Source organism: Taudactylus pleione, unplaced genomic scaffold (genome assembly GCF_031769625.1).
Source record: "Taudactylus pleione unplaced genomic scaffold, aTauple2 ptg000887l, whole genome shotgun sequence".
In the NCBI taxonomy this organism is placed as follows: domain Eukaryota; kingdom Metazoa; phylum Chordata; class Amphibia; order Anura; family Myobatrachidae; genus Taudactylus; species Taudactylus pleione.
In genome coordinates, this window is record NW_028285288.1 from 1,496,695 (window position 1) to 1,513,228 (window position 16,534).

The following is a 16,534-nucleotide window of genomic DNA, read 5'->3' on the forward strand; positions in this document are numbered from 1 at the left end:
CCTTGTAATGCAAATATTTGACCTCTGTTTATTGTGTTGAATTCAGCATTAAATTTCCTTTCATTTGATCTATGAATCATTGCACTGCGTGAAGTGTAACAGTATTTTATAAGCATTTGAAGTTGAAAAACATTAAAATTTCAAAAAGTGTCCGCAATTTTGGCCACCGCTGTATATATGTATACAGTCATGTCACGTTACTATGACCACCTACATTTGACTTCGACAGCGCGTAGCCCATGTATGTCACGTGCTGTGCGCTGGCTTGGTGAGTATATAAGGTGTGCGATAGACCGCCTGCACACATATTGTATCACTTGTTGCTGTCATGGGTAAAAGAGGAGATTTATCTGCGTTGCAAAAATTGCTGATTATTGGCTTTCGGGCCAAGGGAGCCAACATCGCAGTTTGTGAACTGTTCGCCTGCTGCTATGGTGAAGGTGAATCGTGACTGGACAAATGGCACCATTGTGAATAACCGACGTGGAAACTGCGGAGCGCCACGTTCCATTGATGTGAGAGGTGAATACATACATTTCTCAAATCAAACACGGGAGTTACTCCCTGTTCTGGCTGCGGGTGGTCTGGTTTCTGAGTTAGGCAGAATCTCTATAATACAGGAGAAGAACAGGGACAATGAGATGTAATAATTCTACATAAGCGCCTTCACTATTGTGCAGCGTAATTGCTGTTATTTTATCTGTAGGGCTCATTTCCCTTTTCGCAGTTCTGCTCTGTGGTAGGTATAATAATCCGCACCGGAAACATCCTTTTCTTCCATCTGACTTTTAGCTTTTCAGTATCCTAAAATTTAGATTTTTTTTTTTTTCAATAAATAGATTAATACTTTAATAATCAGCAGCGGAATTTATATATTGTGATAATTGCGGCGTAGTCACCACTCACCCATTGTAGTTTTTCTAAAGGTGAGATACCTCAAAACTGTGTGTAAGGTATGCAGGGGTGAAGCTCGGGTTTCTACCACCCGGGGGCAAAGACTCAGCTTAGTGCCCTAAAATCCACAAACCCTCCTGCCACTTTCCACCAATGCCCGCCACCACTGTCCCTACTCTTTCTCTCCCTTCCAATAGTGGGTTGGGTATGAAATCCCGGCTGTTGGAATGCCGGTGGTCAGAATCCCGACAGCGGAATCCCAACAGCCAGAATCCCGACATCCATAGGAAGGAACGTAAGTATTTTCCTAATCCTTACCCTAACCCTCCCTCCCTGGTGCCTAACCCTAACCTCCCCCCCCCTAGTGCCTAAACCTAACCTCCCCCTCCCCGCACTCTAATACTAACACTCCCTCCCCGGTGCCTAAACCTAACCCTCCCCCTAATGTCTAACCCTAACCCCGCTACCTAACCCTAATCTCCCCCTAACACCCTGATACTTACCTTCGGGAAGGCCGCGATCGGAACATTGGTGCCGGGATCCCGACCTGTCGGTATTTCGGCGCCGGTATTCAGACCGTCAGTATTCCGCGTGCTGGGATGCCGACTACATCCTCCAATCATACCAAGGAAGTGCGAAATTCTCCTACATAAGAGTCACATTACACATTCTACATTATGTTATGTTATGTAAGAGACTTACCTTTTAGTTGAGCAGCTATACAAGTGTACATAACATGCACAACAGGGGCAATTCTAGAGAGGGACTGAGGGCCTCATTTATCAACCAGTTTTATCATAAGCAACGAGTGATGAGCTCCTTGTGTATGATAATAATGGTGCTCCAGCCAATCAGCTTCTAACTGACTTCTGTCATCTGTTTGAAAAATGACAGTTGGGAGCTGATTGGCTACAGCACCATTTATCATACACAACAAGTTTTATCACTCGTTGCGTATGATAAAACTCATTGATAAATGAGGCCCTCACAGTGGAGATGGACTGGTACTTAGGGGTATATTATTTACTAAAGTGCGAGTTTATAGATGTGGAGGTGTTGCCCTTAGCAACCAATGACGTTCTAGCTATTATCTTCTAGTAGGTGCTAGATAACTGACAAGTAGAACCTGATCGGTTGCCATGGGCAACATCTCCACTTCTATAAACCCCGTATATATACCCCTTACCCTTCAGCATCCATGTGCCCCGGGAGTATGCAAAGAGATTCAGGGGCAGTTAAAGTTCCCCTGGTGTCTGAGAAGTCATTCAGCAAAGTTGGTGCCATGGTTAGCATTACTACCTCACAGCACTGAGGTCTTGGCTTCGATTTCCACAACGGCAACAGACCTAGCTGAGTGGAGTTTGTATATTCTCCCCGTGCTTGGCTGGGTTTCCTCTGGGCACTCCTTTTCAATTTAAAAATCTACTGATAGCTTAATTGGCTCCCAAGCAAAAATGAAACCTAGATTGTATGCCCATGTGGAAGGGACTATAGATTGTAAACTCCGTTGGGGCAGGGACTAATGCGACTGACATATTGGTGGAATAGGTGTGCACCGTATGCTTGGTCACCTCTGTCTGCCCCCTCCTGGATCTGTCCCTTCCCTCCCTGCCGCATCTAGTATATTTACTCCAGAGTACTCCTCATGGGCCGGGCTGTCCCTTAGCTGCAGTGGGAGCTGTTAGGGTGGAAGCGGTACCTTTTTTTTTTTTTTCCTTCTTTTTTTGTAGATGCTGTGGGTCGTCCAAATGAAAATCCCATGCTTGATCATTGCAGCACTCCCCAGAGAGCAATTACTACAAATTAATTTATTCACAGGACTATTTTTTCTCTGTTATCAACAATATATATGTACAGCAGTAGCCTTGTCAGACTTATTGAGTGTATACAGCATAAGCTAGCACCCGGTAAGACATGACCGCTGTGCAAGGCTCTTGCAGAGGCACCATGAATAGCCTTAGCAGGGCAGCAGACCAGAGCTATCATAACTTGACATTTTGTGTCTGCGTATTAGATCACTGGGCATTCTCCTGTATTTAACATGTACAATAAATTGCATTAGTGCCCATTTAAAGGGTTTTTATTACCCTGTAATTGTTCAGTATAAGAAGAACACAGTTACAGTTCATGTATTGTTTAATTAATTGCAGACGCCTTACTGTGGGCTGAAAAAGACATTTAAGCTCACCGCGGGAATTCAGTGGACAGCATAGAGGCCCAAAATGCTCATGAGAGCGAAGTATGGGCAGTTAATCTTTTATATACAGTAATTGATTTATAATGTTCTGCAGGTCCTGCTAAGCTTTCTAATAAGAGACGGCAGCCACAACATCTTCCGTTCCTCCTCCTGCTTCTGTGTTCTATCTTTTGCTTAGCCTGTTGCACAGGGGGCAGCCATGAGTGGTCGTTGGTGGTGGTCTCTCTCTCTCTCTCTCTCTTCCCCCCCCCCCCCCATCCTAGACAGATGTCTGATCAGAAAGTAAAAGCTACCACATAGAAGCAGCCCACGCTCTCCTGGATTGCGGCCATTAATCCTATCCAAATTATATTCCTGGTAGAGAAACTGATGGCTATTTCGGATGATAGTGAGGAGATGGTTTTCTTAAGGCTATACTACCACCTACGGGGGTCTCTGACATCTCCCCAGATTCTCAAATCTTGCTCAGTTTTTCCCGCAGGCTCTGCAGCTAGTCCTGAACAGAGCGACCATTGTTGTCCGCACTGCAAATCTCTATGTATCAATCAGAGTGAACACGTGAGGAATTAGTTCATATTTCGAGCAAAACCTATAAGCTTGCAGGCGATCGTCAGGGCTCCCACTCTTCTGCAAGTCGTTACAGTCCCGTCTTTAATCATACTTTCCTACTCTCCTGGTTGTTGTGGGAGGCTCCCGAATTTTTGTGTAGCCCCCCCGCACTCCTGGAAGAGTATCCGGACCTCCCACATCCCACCAACGTCCTAGTGATGTGGGCAGGATGGGGAGATGATTGCCGAGAAACGCGACTCCATATGGAGGGGGGAACCTAATGACATAGGAACCTCCCCCCCATGTCCAGTTGTGTCTCCTCCCCGGGCATCTCCCAGAGTGGAGATACTAAAAGTCAATAAGTATGTCTTCCATCTGAACCTTTGTGGCGTTTTCATAGGGGTGTGAGCCTTGCACTAATACCTCCTAAAGTTAGTGATTTCAGGAGAAGAGCCCAAAAAAACAGAGCTATTTGGTTGTTTTTTTTATTAGAAGTCCTATATCTAGTTAACCAACCATTTCCCTTAATTGCCTGGTCCCCAAGTTGTATTTTTGTAATGGCAGCTTAGCGAACAGGCGCTGAACTAGGGATGTGCAGGCTCGGATTGGTTCGAATTTTCCCACCAATTTCGGATTTTTCCCACCAAAAAATCGGGTCTCAGAAAGAGGCAAAACGTAATCTTTCATGGACAAACATCAACATTCCTGGACAAAAGTCCATGAAAGATGACTTTTTTTTTGCCTCTTTCTGAGACCCGATATTTGGCGGGAAAAATATCTGAATTTGGCGGGAAAATCCGAACTAATCCGAGCCTGCACACCCCTACGCTGAACCCTCACACCGTTATTCTGAGATGACAAATGTCTAGAATCTCGGTCAAATTATAGAGGTAGTTTTCACAGCAGTAAGATCATTATCCCCGTCGTCCGGATTTGTGCCACTGATCAGTAATGAGAAATTGCATATTAAATTTGCTGTATTTAGCTTTTACATCTCAAACTGTTACTCAAATGAGAATGAATTACCCCATTGCACATTCGGATTGTCAGTTGTCATTCTGTTTTCTTTATCGGAGATGTATTACAGCTTCTGAGATGTCGTCTACGGAACAACACACGAGATCAGTGGAAAAAAAAATTAAAAATCAATGCTGTTCTGGCAATTAGTGAAAATAATTGCTTTTTTTCATTTATTTAGTAAGAACCTTCTTAATATATTCACATTCTCATGGCTGGATTATTAACATTTTATATTTAACATTTATAAATTGCCTGCATATATCGTTGTGCTTTACAGTTTGGAATAAAACAGTAATAAAACAAGAATGGATAATAACAGTCAGAAAAGGAGGTAGGAGATCCCTGCTCGCAAGATTACACTGTATAACAGTGTTTCCCAAACTCATTCCTCAGGGAGCACTAAAGGCCCCCATACATCTGCGACGGATCATCGCGATGTAGCGATCCTGCAACCCGGCATCGCAGGAACGCTACATTGCAGGAGCTTGGGGTTAGGCACACCCCTGGGAGGGTTAGGGTTAGGCTAGGGGTAGGGGGAGTTAGGGTTAGGCACCCCGGGGGGAGGTTAGGGTTAGACACCCCCCCCGGGAAACATAGGTTTAGGCTGTGGGGACAGGGAGGTTAGGGTTAGGCACTTAGGGGGGGAGGTTAGGGTTAGGCACCCCTAATGGAAGGTTAGGGGGGGTGAGTAGGGTTAGTTTTACTTACCTTAATCCCCTGTCGGGATCTTCACTCCTGCCAGTCTTCCGGCGCCAGGATTTGTTATTCATATTAATTCCCCCTAATATCATACCTGCCAACTTTTAGGTCCCCCAAAGAGGGGACAGTTCACGCATCGTAGGCACGTGCGGCCGAAAATGGGTGGGGCTTTGGGAAAGGGGGGAGTGGCCTCAGGAAACCGAGGCGGAGCCTTGCGGCTTCCCCTTTTACGTTACTATGGGGGCGTCTGTTCTCCTCCTGCACACCTGCTGCTCTGCATAGCAGAACAGCGGTTTGTGCTCCCCCCAACTTCCCCCCCCCCCCCCCACCGCGGGACAGTTGGGAGGTGTGTCTAATCCCCCTAAAATCTGGCCAGGATCCAACTAGACCTCCTTGTGTTGGTTTCATCCCAGTCGGTGCAGGGTTGTCCGAATGCATAACCAGACAGACAGACCGACATACGTATGTATAAGATTCTACTTGCAGCCAGCCTGTTTCTGTTCTGCTGATCTCAACAGTGCAAGATGTGGCACAATGGCTTCTTTTTGGTTCTAACTTATTTATTTATTTTTTTTTTAGATTAAACTTTGTTTATGTCTGTACACTGCCATTGTAATTACAAATGTACAACAAGTGAGCAAGTGGAGATGGATCCAGCAGGCACTCTATGAGTATTACTAGCAGTACTAGGGGGGGGGGAAGGGCTAGGTTTAGGGTGCGGGGAGGGGGAGTTTAGGTTTAGGCACCAGGGAGGGATGGTTAGGGGTAGAGAGAGGGGGAGGGTTAGTATACATACCGACAGCTGTTGGTATCCTAACCTCGTCAGGATGCCAGCGTCGGGATTTTGACTGCCGGGGACCCCTAGCTTCGGCATCCCGTACTAAGGCCCTCATTCAGAGCCGTACGCTCTGAGCAGAGCGCACGCTCTGAGTGAGGGCCGCCCTCCATAATTATGGAGCGTCCTCCTGGACGCTCGTATAGCTGTGGGTCACCACCCACAGCCTATACGGGCGTGCAGTTTGATGGCCGCGATGGTCTTGACCATCGCGACCATCGCCACTGCGAGCCGGAGCCTGCGGTTGAGTTTTTCAACCGCAAGGCCCGGAGTGATTTTGGCTCTATCAGAGCCAAAATCACTCCCACTGACATCACTAGTGATGTCAGTGGGCCGGCTTCTGACGGGAGGCGTTCCCTTGGGAACGCCCCCGTCAGGGAGGCACGCCCACCAAAGGGGGCGTGCTGTCAATCAACATCAACAGCACGCCCCCTTTGATCAGACACAACGAGCGAAGGAAAGTCCTTCGCTCGTCGCGTCTGGCGCATGCGCACGACGGAGCTCCCGCCATCGTGCGCATGCGCAGTGCACAACATCGACCCACTTGCGAGCGGACAGCCGCTTGCGAGTGGGTCTGAATCAGGCCCTAAGCCCTTTATACTATAATACAACATGTAAATAAAATAATGTTACAACTGTCATTGGCTAAAGATAATTAAATAACAATCTGGCCAAACTTGTTGTTTGACGGTAGTGTGTGCGTGTAATTCTTGCGCGGGCTTTAATGTATCGGCACAAGGCCGTCTGCTTATATAATAGGACCTTGGGCGAAGTTTATCCCCCATTCATCCCAAGTTGTTTTGTAATATTTGAAACTCATTTTAGTTTTGTTTTCCCAGCCCAGATATATTTTTTTATAGGCTGAGTTGATGATGTTTTCTTCCTTATTGATAACATGACAGGGAGTATCTGAAGGGTAAAGAATTTTGGGTAATGTAACCATTGTAATTAGATAAGGAAGCTGTCTGTGTTTCCATGGTTTCATCTCTGACAGAACTTTTTTATTTTTCTTAGCATGTAAGAAATATTTCACTTGTACAAAGCCGATCTGCTCATCTCTCGTTTAGAACGCTTAGTAAATAAACCCTCAGGTTTCCAAGTCTGGGAAACGCTGTGTTAATGCATTTTTTTTTTTTTTTGCTTGTGATTAAATTACTATATTAATTTCCAGTAAGTTATATAAACTATAAACCAATTAACAGTTGCAATTATGTTATAGTTAACTTAGGTATTCAATATTAATTAAAGTGTAACTTTCCCTGACTTAAGCTTGATTATCTATAAAATAAAAAATTTAAATAAAGTGTAATTTTCTTCTTTTTAGCAAAATGACTTAAATAAAGCTTCACTGAGCAGCAATTAAACCCTCAGCCCCCCCATCATTCATGCCCTGCTATTGTATGCGCTTTGAGAGAAAAAAAAAAAACTTAAAAAATACATAAATAATTAGGCGTACACTGAGGGATATTTGGTAACATCGCTGTATGGTGCAAATATAATATATGCTTTAACTGCAGCAAGCAGTCAGCGACTATCTGACACATGTTATACAGTGAAAATATTGGATTCCTTTCTATCAGGGCTTTTCAGCAAGACCCTTTTTTGCCCACATTACTGTTAGAACAATGTGTTAGCACATTTTAAAGAGACACATAGTTGCTCCATTGGAAACATAGTGAGTTTTAAAGCAATAGAGTTGAAAAAAAGTTTAGACAGAATGACATCAAAGCTTCATTAGCGAGAGCTGAGATGAACCGCGAGGGTTAAATGGAGAGTTTGAAACCAAATGGTTTATGTAAAAATAAGTTCCCCATTAATCAAGAGGTTGTGGAGAATTTCTGGTATAAATAGTGTTGTCTATACAAGTGTAATCCATTTATTTAGGTTAGGTTATATACAGGTTCCAGGTCTTTTGAAAAGGGAGAAGCAGAGACTCATAATGGGGTCCTGTAATGTGTATTTTATATAAGCACTGACAATCTGCACACCGGATTTGTGGGGATATATAAGGAGGTCTCTGTTTTTGGATCAACTATGCCTTGAAAAAGACCCGTGGAGGGTAGAAACGCGTTGGAAGTTGATCTAAAAACGGAGGTTATAGATATATTTTTTTCACTTCTGGCACATAGAAAAGGTATCTTGGAATTAGATTGGGGCAGCTGTCGGAAAGCCCAGTATGGACGGGACCCACGTGGATTTGCAGTACACATAACACTGCAGCCGCGGGTGAGAGCCGCGAGCATATTGCTCAGCCAGAGAACCGGCATAGATAGGACCCACGTGGATTCGCTACACACATAAAGCCAGAGCCGCGGGTGAGAGCCGCGAGCATATTACTTTATTAGAGAACTGGCATAGACGGGACCCACGAGGATTCGCATTATACATAGAGCTGGAACCGCGGGTGAAGAGACGCGAGTATACCATCCTGCCTATTAGGTTTACCAACAAGCCGGGGTGAGTGTATAGAGAAGCGGTTCAGTCTCTGGTAAGAGCCGAGCTTTACATAACATCCACCGCTTGAGAGGTAACACCATCCTGTGTATATCAGGTACTATAGGATTTTCTCTGTATCTCTACACTCACCGACAGAGGCAAAGCAGATTACATCATATGCGATTGGGTCCCCACAGGTCCGGTAGGATACCCCTTCCTTTCTTGTGCATAAATTTCATACCATTGAAGTGGAAGAGACTGTTTATTTAGAAGATTTGTGTTTTAAAGGATACAGTGTTTTCTTTTTCTTTTTTCATCTTGACATTTTGTTACATTAAAGAATTCTTCTTCTTGTTTATGGAGAATTGTCTATTTGGATCTTTCTTCAAAGAGGACTAGTATTGATCAGTTTTTTTTGGCCAGTTGGACAATTTTATTGGGACAGTGCATTTTTGCGTGTATGGGGCAGGTGAAGTGTTCTGGAATATTTTGGAGCCAGCTGTATACCATTTCTGACTTTGTCAAATTGTGAATACATTTTTTACCTAAAGACATATAGAAGTAATTTTTATCTTTATTTTTGAACAATATAAACACAGCGCTGATATATATATATATATGACACCATTTATATTTTTGATTTGGAACACCGGGCTGTAAGGTGTAGGTGTCAGGTGCAGCAGCAGTGTGGAGCTCTACTAGAGACTTTATTTATAAAGTACACTGAGGGATATTTGGTAACATCGCTGTTTGGTGCAAATATAATATATGCTTAAACTACAGCAAGCAGTCAGCGACTAACTGACGCATGTTACAGTGAAAATATTGGATTCCTTTCTATCAGGGCTTTTCAGCAAAACCCTTTTTTGCCCACATTACTGTTAGAACAATGTTGGGGCAACTGACTGACAATTCGCTCCCCGGCGATAGTGGCTGGGAGCAGTAAGAGGACTGTTCGTCAGCCAGTCCTGGTCTGCTCTGCACATGCGTGACCTGGCTCCATACGTACGCAGTACACTGGCAGGCCAGGTTAGGCTTCCAGCTGCACTTCCATTAAATAATGTAACCATTTGGGGGAGGTAATGTGGGTGTGGTGATTATAAAATGCAGGTGTGTTTGCGACTGTTTTGGGGGCGTGTCACAGCTTGACCGACACTTTCAGCGACCATCGAAGGGGTTTCTTAGAAGTGCAATGGTGCGACTGAGGGTGTGTCTTTGTACGCAAGCAGGGGACTTGAGACAACGCTAGTTGGCGTGTCCATACAGATCTCAGCAGCCATAATGGCCTACAGCTGCTGCGTACAGCATCTCGGCGGCGTCATGCATTGCGTCCACCTGGCTGAATCACGCCTATAGTACCGGCTTAATCTTGTACCTGTGACTGAGTTGAATTTTACAACCAAATCCCGTTTCTGGGCTAGCACCATTTCACGTGGTACTGTGGGGTCTATTTACTAAGCAGTGTTAGCAGACAGAGTGAAAAGTGATAAGGTGCCAGCCAATCAGCTCCCAACTGTCATTTTTCAAACACAGCCTGTGAGTAGACAATTAGGAGCTGATTGGCTGGCACCTTATCACTTTTCACTCTGTCTCCTAACACTGCTTAGTAAGTAGACTTCTGTATATCTTATCCCATCCTCTTTCCACCATGACACAAACCTCTGGGGCCGATTCAAGCTTTTGCCAGTTACGCCTCAGAGTGCTGATTCTGCTGGCTACCTATGGGGCTGATTCATTTAAGCATGGAAGCCACCAGAACGGCATCGCCCGTTACCTCACAGATGGCTGATTCTGCAAAATCAGAGAGTGCGTATCATCATAAGTCTGTTCATGAATACCAAAATAACGTTATTTAAGGAAAATGTCCTTAAAACTTTATTTTAGTATTGATGAATAGGCCCCTCAATCCGGCCCTAAAGCTTCCATTGTTTTTAGATATTATGAATGTTTGTGCATTAGTAAATGCTTATTATAAAATATCTGTGCCAGCTGCTACTATGGATGTTCCATATATAGAGCAGTAACTTTTACCATCTGTGTGTATGTAGAGATCCAAGACCTCTGGTGGCCGCCATTGTTGCTTTGCTGGTCTCTGATCTGACATAGTGGCATTAGGGGCCCATTTATTAAAAAAGTTTTAACACACAACAAGTTTAAAAAAAACTCTTTGCGTGTGATAATGGTGCTCCAGCCAATCAGCTCCCAACTATCACCTGTTTGAAAAGTGACAGTTGGGAGCTGATTGGCTGGAGCACCATTTATCATACGCAGCGAGATTTAAAACTAGTTGATAAATGGCCCCCCTAGCCTTAGAACTGCCGTGTACGCCCCACAATGGTGATGGACAGAGATCCCAGCTATATATGTGAGTAGCGGGACCAGGCTAAACTACCAACCAAAGTGATATTATTATTGGAAAGAGTAGGGATTTTGTAAAAATAAAACTTAACTTGGATAATTCCTTTACCAATAGCTGTAGTTTTTTTTTTTTTTTAAATCTGTTGTCTCCTTTTTCCAACACAGCTAAGGCCAAATCCAAGTGCGGCCCAACGTTCTTCCCCTGCGCAAGCGGCATCCACTGTATCATTGGGCGCTTCCAGTGCAATGGATTAGAGGACTGCCCTGATGGAAGTGATGAGGAGAACTGCAGTAAGTGACTACGGCACAGCGAGCTGAATGATAAGCTAATGGGAGGGGGGGATGCGGTTCCTTCTTGGGATAATTCCCCCCCCCGCAGTCTCCTTATCGCCCCTGCATTTACAAATGCCAAAGACTATGGGGCCTATTCATCATAACTAAAGTTTCCCAGGAGGTAATTAGGTTTACGCATGGAGTTCTACCTAATTACCAGAGGAATTCATCATTCCTCCTCCCCATAAGTATCTATTCCGAAAAGCTGTCATTTTTACGAATAGTTATCCCTCTCTACACTAACTTATCGCAGCTGGAAGCAGTGCTGCGCATGCGCTGTTACATCTGTAAAACCAGCGCATGCGCAGCACTGCCTACAGATGCGGTAAGTTTGTGTCCCCCCCCCTCCGCTCACCTCCCCCCCGTTCAGCACTTACCTGCTCGCGCAGCAGCCTCCGGCTCCGTCTGCTATGCGGTCATGTGGTCTCCCAGCAGAGCACAGTACTGTTTAAAAAAAAAAATATATATATATATATATTTTATTTTTTTTTTTTCTAAACTTTATTGTGTTCTGCTGGTAGAACACATGACCGCATAGCAGACGGAGCCGGAGGACGCACCAGAGCGCCGGAGGGAGACGTCGGGGGACCTGTCCAGCTGTAAGCAGGTAAGTGTTACCTGCTATTCGCCACCTCACAGTGGCGGATAGTAACACCATCAAATTCCGAATATACATAATTTTTGGAATTTGATGAATACCATAATTTCCATATCACCATACTAATGTACTAATGTATGGGGAGTGTGGAAATTAACGCAGGGGGACTTAGCAAGGAGATATCAGTGTTATCTCCTTTGCTAAGTGGCTACATGAATACTAATATAACGTTAATTAAGGAAAATGTCCTTAAAAACGTTATTTTAGTGTTGATGAATAGGCCCCTGTGTTAGATAAACTGTTGGAGCCATGTTATGTAGTTTGATAAAAATCAGCCCCTGAATGTCTCTGCTCCTCTCTTCCAGTTGCTCACCCCCTGCTCTGCTCCACCTCTCGGTTCCACTGCAAGAACAAGCTCTGCATCGACAAGAGTTTTGTCTGCAACGGTCAGAAAAACTGCGAGGACAACAGCGACGAGGAGCATTGTCCAAACACACAAGGTACGCTGACATCTAGCCCACTACACTGGAAGTTCTACCGCTAACAAAGACCCACGTTCAGTAGAGCAGCTGGACGGCATGTTGGTGTCTAGAGGACGACGCTGTGCGGTTAGGTAGAAGTATGGAAGGGTGCAACTAGGTGGGTGAGCAGCTCAAGCGCTACCCAGAATCCTTTGCTGCAGTAAGTTTTGTATGATGGTTGTTTAGCATTTAAAGGACAACTAGGTTACATTTAATGGCTGACACATTGCACAAAAGAAAATTGTTTCAGCAGGTCCCCTAGATTTATTTTTTGCAATTCAGTTCATCTCTACACGTCCATGTCCCTGCGTCAGACTGCGCCTCTGGGCCATTTACTGTATATATCACAGCGCCAGGCCAGGGGAGCGCACAGAGAGATGAATAAAATGTGTCTCAGGGAAAACCCTGTTTTTTTTATTTACTACTAAATTATCCTCAAAGCAAAAAAAAACATATTATTATTGCCGGAGGACTTAGTAGTAACTTTGCTTTAATGATAATCTACAAATGTGTATATCATGCACCCTTGCAATATATTTTACTGTTTGCACAAATGCACCTATGTATTCACCTCACACACTTGTGCTCGGCCAAAGTATGGCTCTTACAGTCAGCACCTACTGGGCTGAACAGGGCCATATTCAACAATGGGGCACAAGTGACTGCAGCTCCAGGCCTCCAGATATAAATAGGCCCATCAACATGATAGTAAGAAGATGCCCACACGGTCGGGGGGGCCACACTGTCAGCCATTAGTCTTACATTTGTATTTCTATGTTCCTCCCACATCAAGCAACTTTTCTACATTTACCTTTTTAAAGAGACATTAAGGTTGAGAGTATAGGGGTGTACACGCCCACATGGCACTGACCACACCCACACATCACTGGCCACACCTCCACTTCTCACTGTAAGCCAATGAACATTTTCAGGCCATTGTGGCCCTTAATCCAACCCTGGGGCTAAATATTCACATGGTGGAAACTGAATAAGGGGGCATATACACACGAGACGATATCTTTGAACAATAATGATATCGTCCAGCGATATGTCGTTCATATCGTTCCGTGTGTATGCAATGAACGACCAACGATGCGCGCTCCCGCGGGTCGTTAACGATGCCTTTTGTCGTCCGTACATGCAGGCCAATTTGGACGACATCGTCAAGAATTTACTGTTCAGAGATGTGGCAGGATGACTTCACTGAAAGTTATCTATCATAGGTATCTATCAGTGTGTACAACCAATGTCTATCATAGCTCTCTATCAGTGTGTACACCCAATATCTATCATAGATATCTATCAGTGTGTACACCCAATATCTATCACAGATCTCTATCAGTGTGTACACCCAATGTCTATCATAGATATCTATCAGTGTGTACACCCAATGTCTATCATAGATATCAGTGTGTACAACCAATGTCTATCATAGATATCTATCACTGTGTACACCCAATGTCTGTCATAGATATCAGTGTGTACAACCAATGTCTATCATAGATATCTATCAGTGTGTACACCCAATGTCTATCATATATATCTATCAGTGTGTACACCCAATGTCTATCATATATATCTATCAGTGTGTACACCCAATATCTATCATATATATCTATAAGTGTGTACACCCAATGTCTATCATAGATATCTATCAGTGTGTACACCCAATGTCTATCATATATATCTATCAGTGTGTACACCCAATGTCTATCATATATATCTATCAGTGTGTACACCCAATGTCTATCATAGAATATCTATGTGTATACACCCAATATCGTTTGTCCTGCACTACAGAAAGTTCAAGGGAAATCGTTCTATGTGTACCCGGCTTAAGCGTCACTTCACAGACCAATCTAACGATTTCAAGCCCAAACCCTTGGCTCATTTCATTATTTTTTTCCCCTAGAATACATCTTGTTAATCCAGCCTAATTAATTCTTGAATTAATCGGAGAGCAGGGGGCAGAATAGGTCTTTTATGTATGTGTCATTTTGTAAATGCACTTTCCCTCATCAAATGCCCCTGGACGGTAAGGAAAAGCTATCCCATTACAATGATAAGATGGATCCAATTGACATAACTTATGGATTTTAAGTGAAGCTATTACCCAAAATGCTTTGCTGCCGGCTGGCCATGTCTGATGCGTGACAGACCCAATACACAAAAGTAGCACGCTGTTACCCAGAACCCCTTCCAGCGGCAGCACGTCTGTATTCTACATGATCAGGCCATTACCCAAAGCTCTGCCTGAAGCGTCCGCTCCGTGCGCTAGTACTTGGTCAGATGACGAGACAGATAATTACTCAGAAAACCCGTTCGTAGAACCTAATTGTCCGATGTGCTGCAAATAAGACTGCGGCAGGCCGTCACCAACAGTCCCCGGCAGGCGGGGTGACTCAGAAATCACAGCTCATGAGTCAGGACCGCGCACCTGTTCGAAGGAAGTAAATAAATTCAGGGGAATAGTTTATTTTTAGGAACATCAGCTAGAAAACTGTATTTTCCCTAATTATCCATCTAGGAGGCTATTAGCAGAATAATTTATAGCTGCCGTAAGTGAGCATGTGAAGTGACAGTGTGTAACACATCAGAATATATAATGAGCACATTACAGATAAATAAATGGGCTCTTGGCACTGTGACCCCCCATTACTGCGGGGTGGGGGCTGCGATTGTGTCTCACAGCTGCAGAGCTGCTCAGGTTAATTCCAGGAATCGGCAGAACCCGTCTCCCCACCTCCTCCTCATTGCTTTGATATATCACTTTCTAAGGGCTCCGCTCCCCTGAGGATCTCCCCTTCTATACGCTTCTCTCCACCCCAAGTATCAAGGAGGACTTGAATGGATCAGGGCTGTGTTGCCGTTTCGCTGGCTTCCCTCATTGACTGACATGAGAGGATGTTTCTATGAGAGGTAAATAGGGGTGACTGTGCCAGGTGTGAGCGCTCAGGACGGGCGCTTGTCAGAGATTTGCCAGGAACTTGAAACTCTCTTAACCTTTACAAGGCCCATTTGCAGCGTCTAGCACAGGGTAGGGGTGGTATAAGGATGGATCCCGTCCGATAAGCGGTTAATTACACTCTGTGGGCGGGATGTACTAAACGGCAAATGCGGTAAAAACCCCGTTTCCGGGGTATTACCGCATTTTTCGTATGTATCATCACCTGGCCGCCGGGTCTCCGATGCGGAGGGTACCGCCAGCTTTTGCTGGCGTTACCCTATAGAAGCCTATGGGCTTCTACCGCATCACGCTGCTATGAGGGGATCCGATCGGATCCCTCCCAGCATGCCCCACAGCCGCCGCCTCACTCTGCACATACGCAGATGGACTTCCGGGGCATAAACCCGGAAGTCCGCGGCACAGCGCACATCGCAAAGGACAGCTCTTATCGGAAGAGCTGTCCTTTGCGCTACTGATCGCATATGTTAGTACATATGCGTTCAGTAGGAATGCGAGGCATGGCGGGATTAACTTCGCAAGGTTTATAGTTATACAGTTTTCATCAATGCCGACTACATACATGGAGCACACAGAATTGTGTGTTATATAATATGTGTGTATAGAGTGTTGTTGTTTGAGCCCAAAACCTGCTGCGCATATGTTACTGCGTATACATGGCTTCCTTCGGCGAGGCAGTGTGAACGGGCACTCTGTGCCATAGTAGCCTATCCTCCCGCACCCTGCGGGAAACTCACAGTTCACTGTGGAGTCCCCCGCTGCACCGCAAAGGAGACAGCGCGAGTCCGGTATTGATAGGGACGGTGACTGAATAAGAGGACGCCATGACGCTACCCAATACCTCCCCGGTGGCCGCCTTGCCCAGCAGAGCTGAATCCTGACTCTGAGGGCAGTAAAAAGGCTTGATCCTTGTGGCAGCCGGGCAGTGTGATATCATGTAACCTACCTCCAGTAATCCCTTCTGTGCACACCTGGTTCTGGGTGGCAGATGCCCCAGCGGGTAGTGTGCAGTGACTTTGGGGTCTATTTACTAAACCTTGGATGGAGATAATACAGCGATAAAGAACTAACCAATCATCTCCTGTCATTTTTAAAACGCATCCTGTGACATGGCACTTAGGAGCTGATT

At 44.9% G+C, this 16,534-nt stretch overlaps 1 protein-coding gene across 2 annotated transcripts in view; it reads left to right on the forward strand.

Annotated features, from left to right (window-relative positions):
* Positions 1-16,534, forward strand: part of LDLRAD3 (low density lipoprotein receptor class A domain containing 3) — a 168,469-nt gene that overhangs the window by 71,618 nt on the left and 80,317 nt on the right. For both annotated transcript variants that reach the window (XM_088459028.1, XM_088459029.1), the window contains 2 exons: positions 11,154-11,279; positions 12,285-12,419. In XM_088459028.1, the coding sequence (XP_088315154.1) occupies positions 11,154-11,279; positions 12,285-12,419 (261 nt within the window). The remainder of the gene's footprint in view (positions 1-11,153; positions 11,280-12,284; positions 12,420-16,534) is intronic.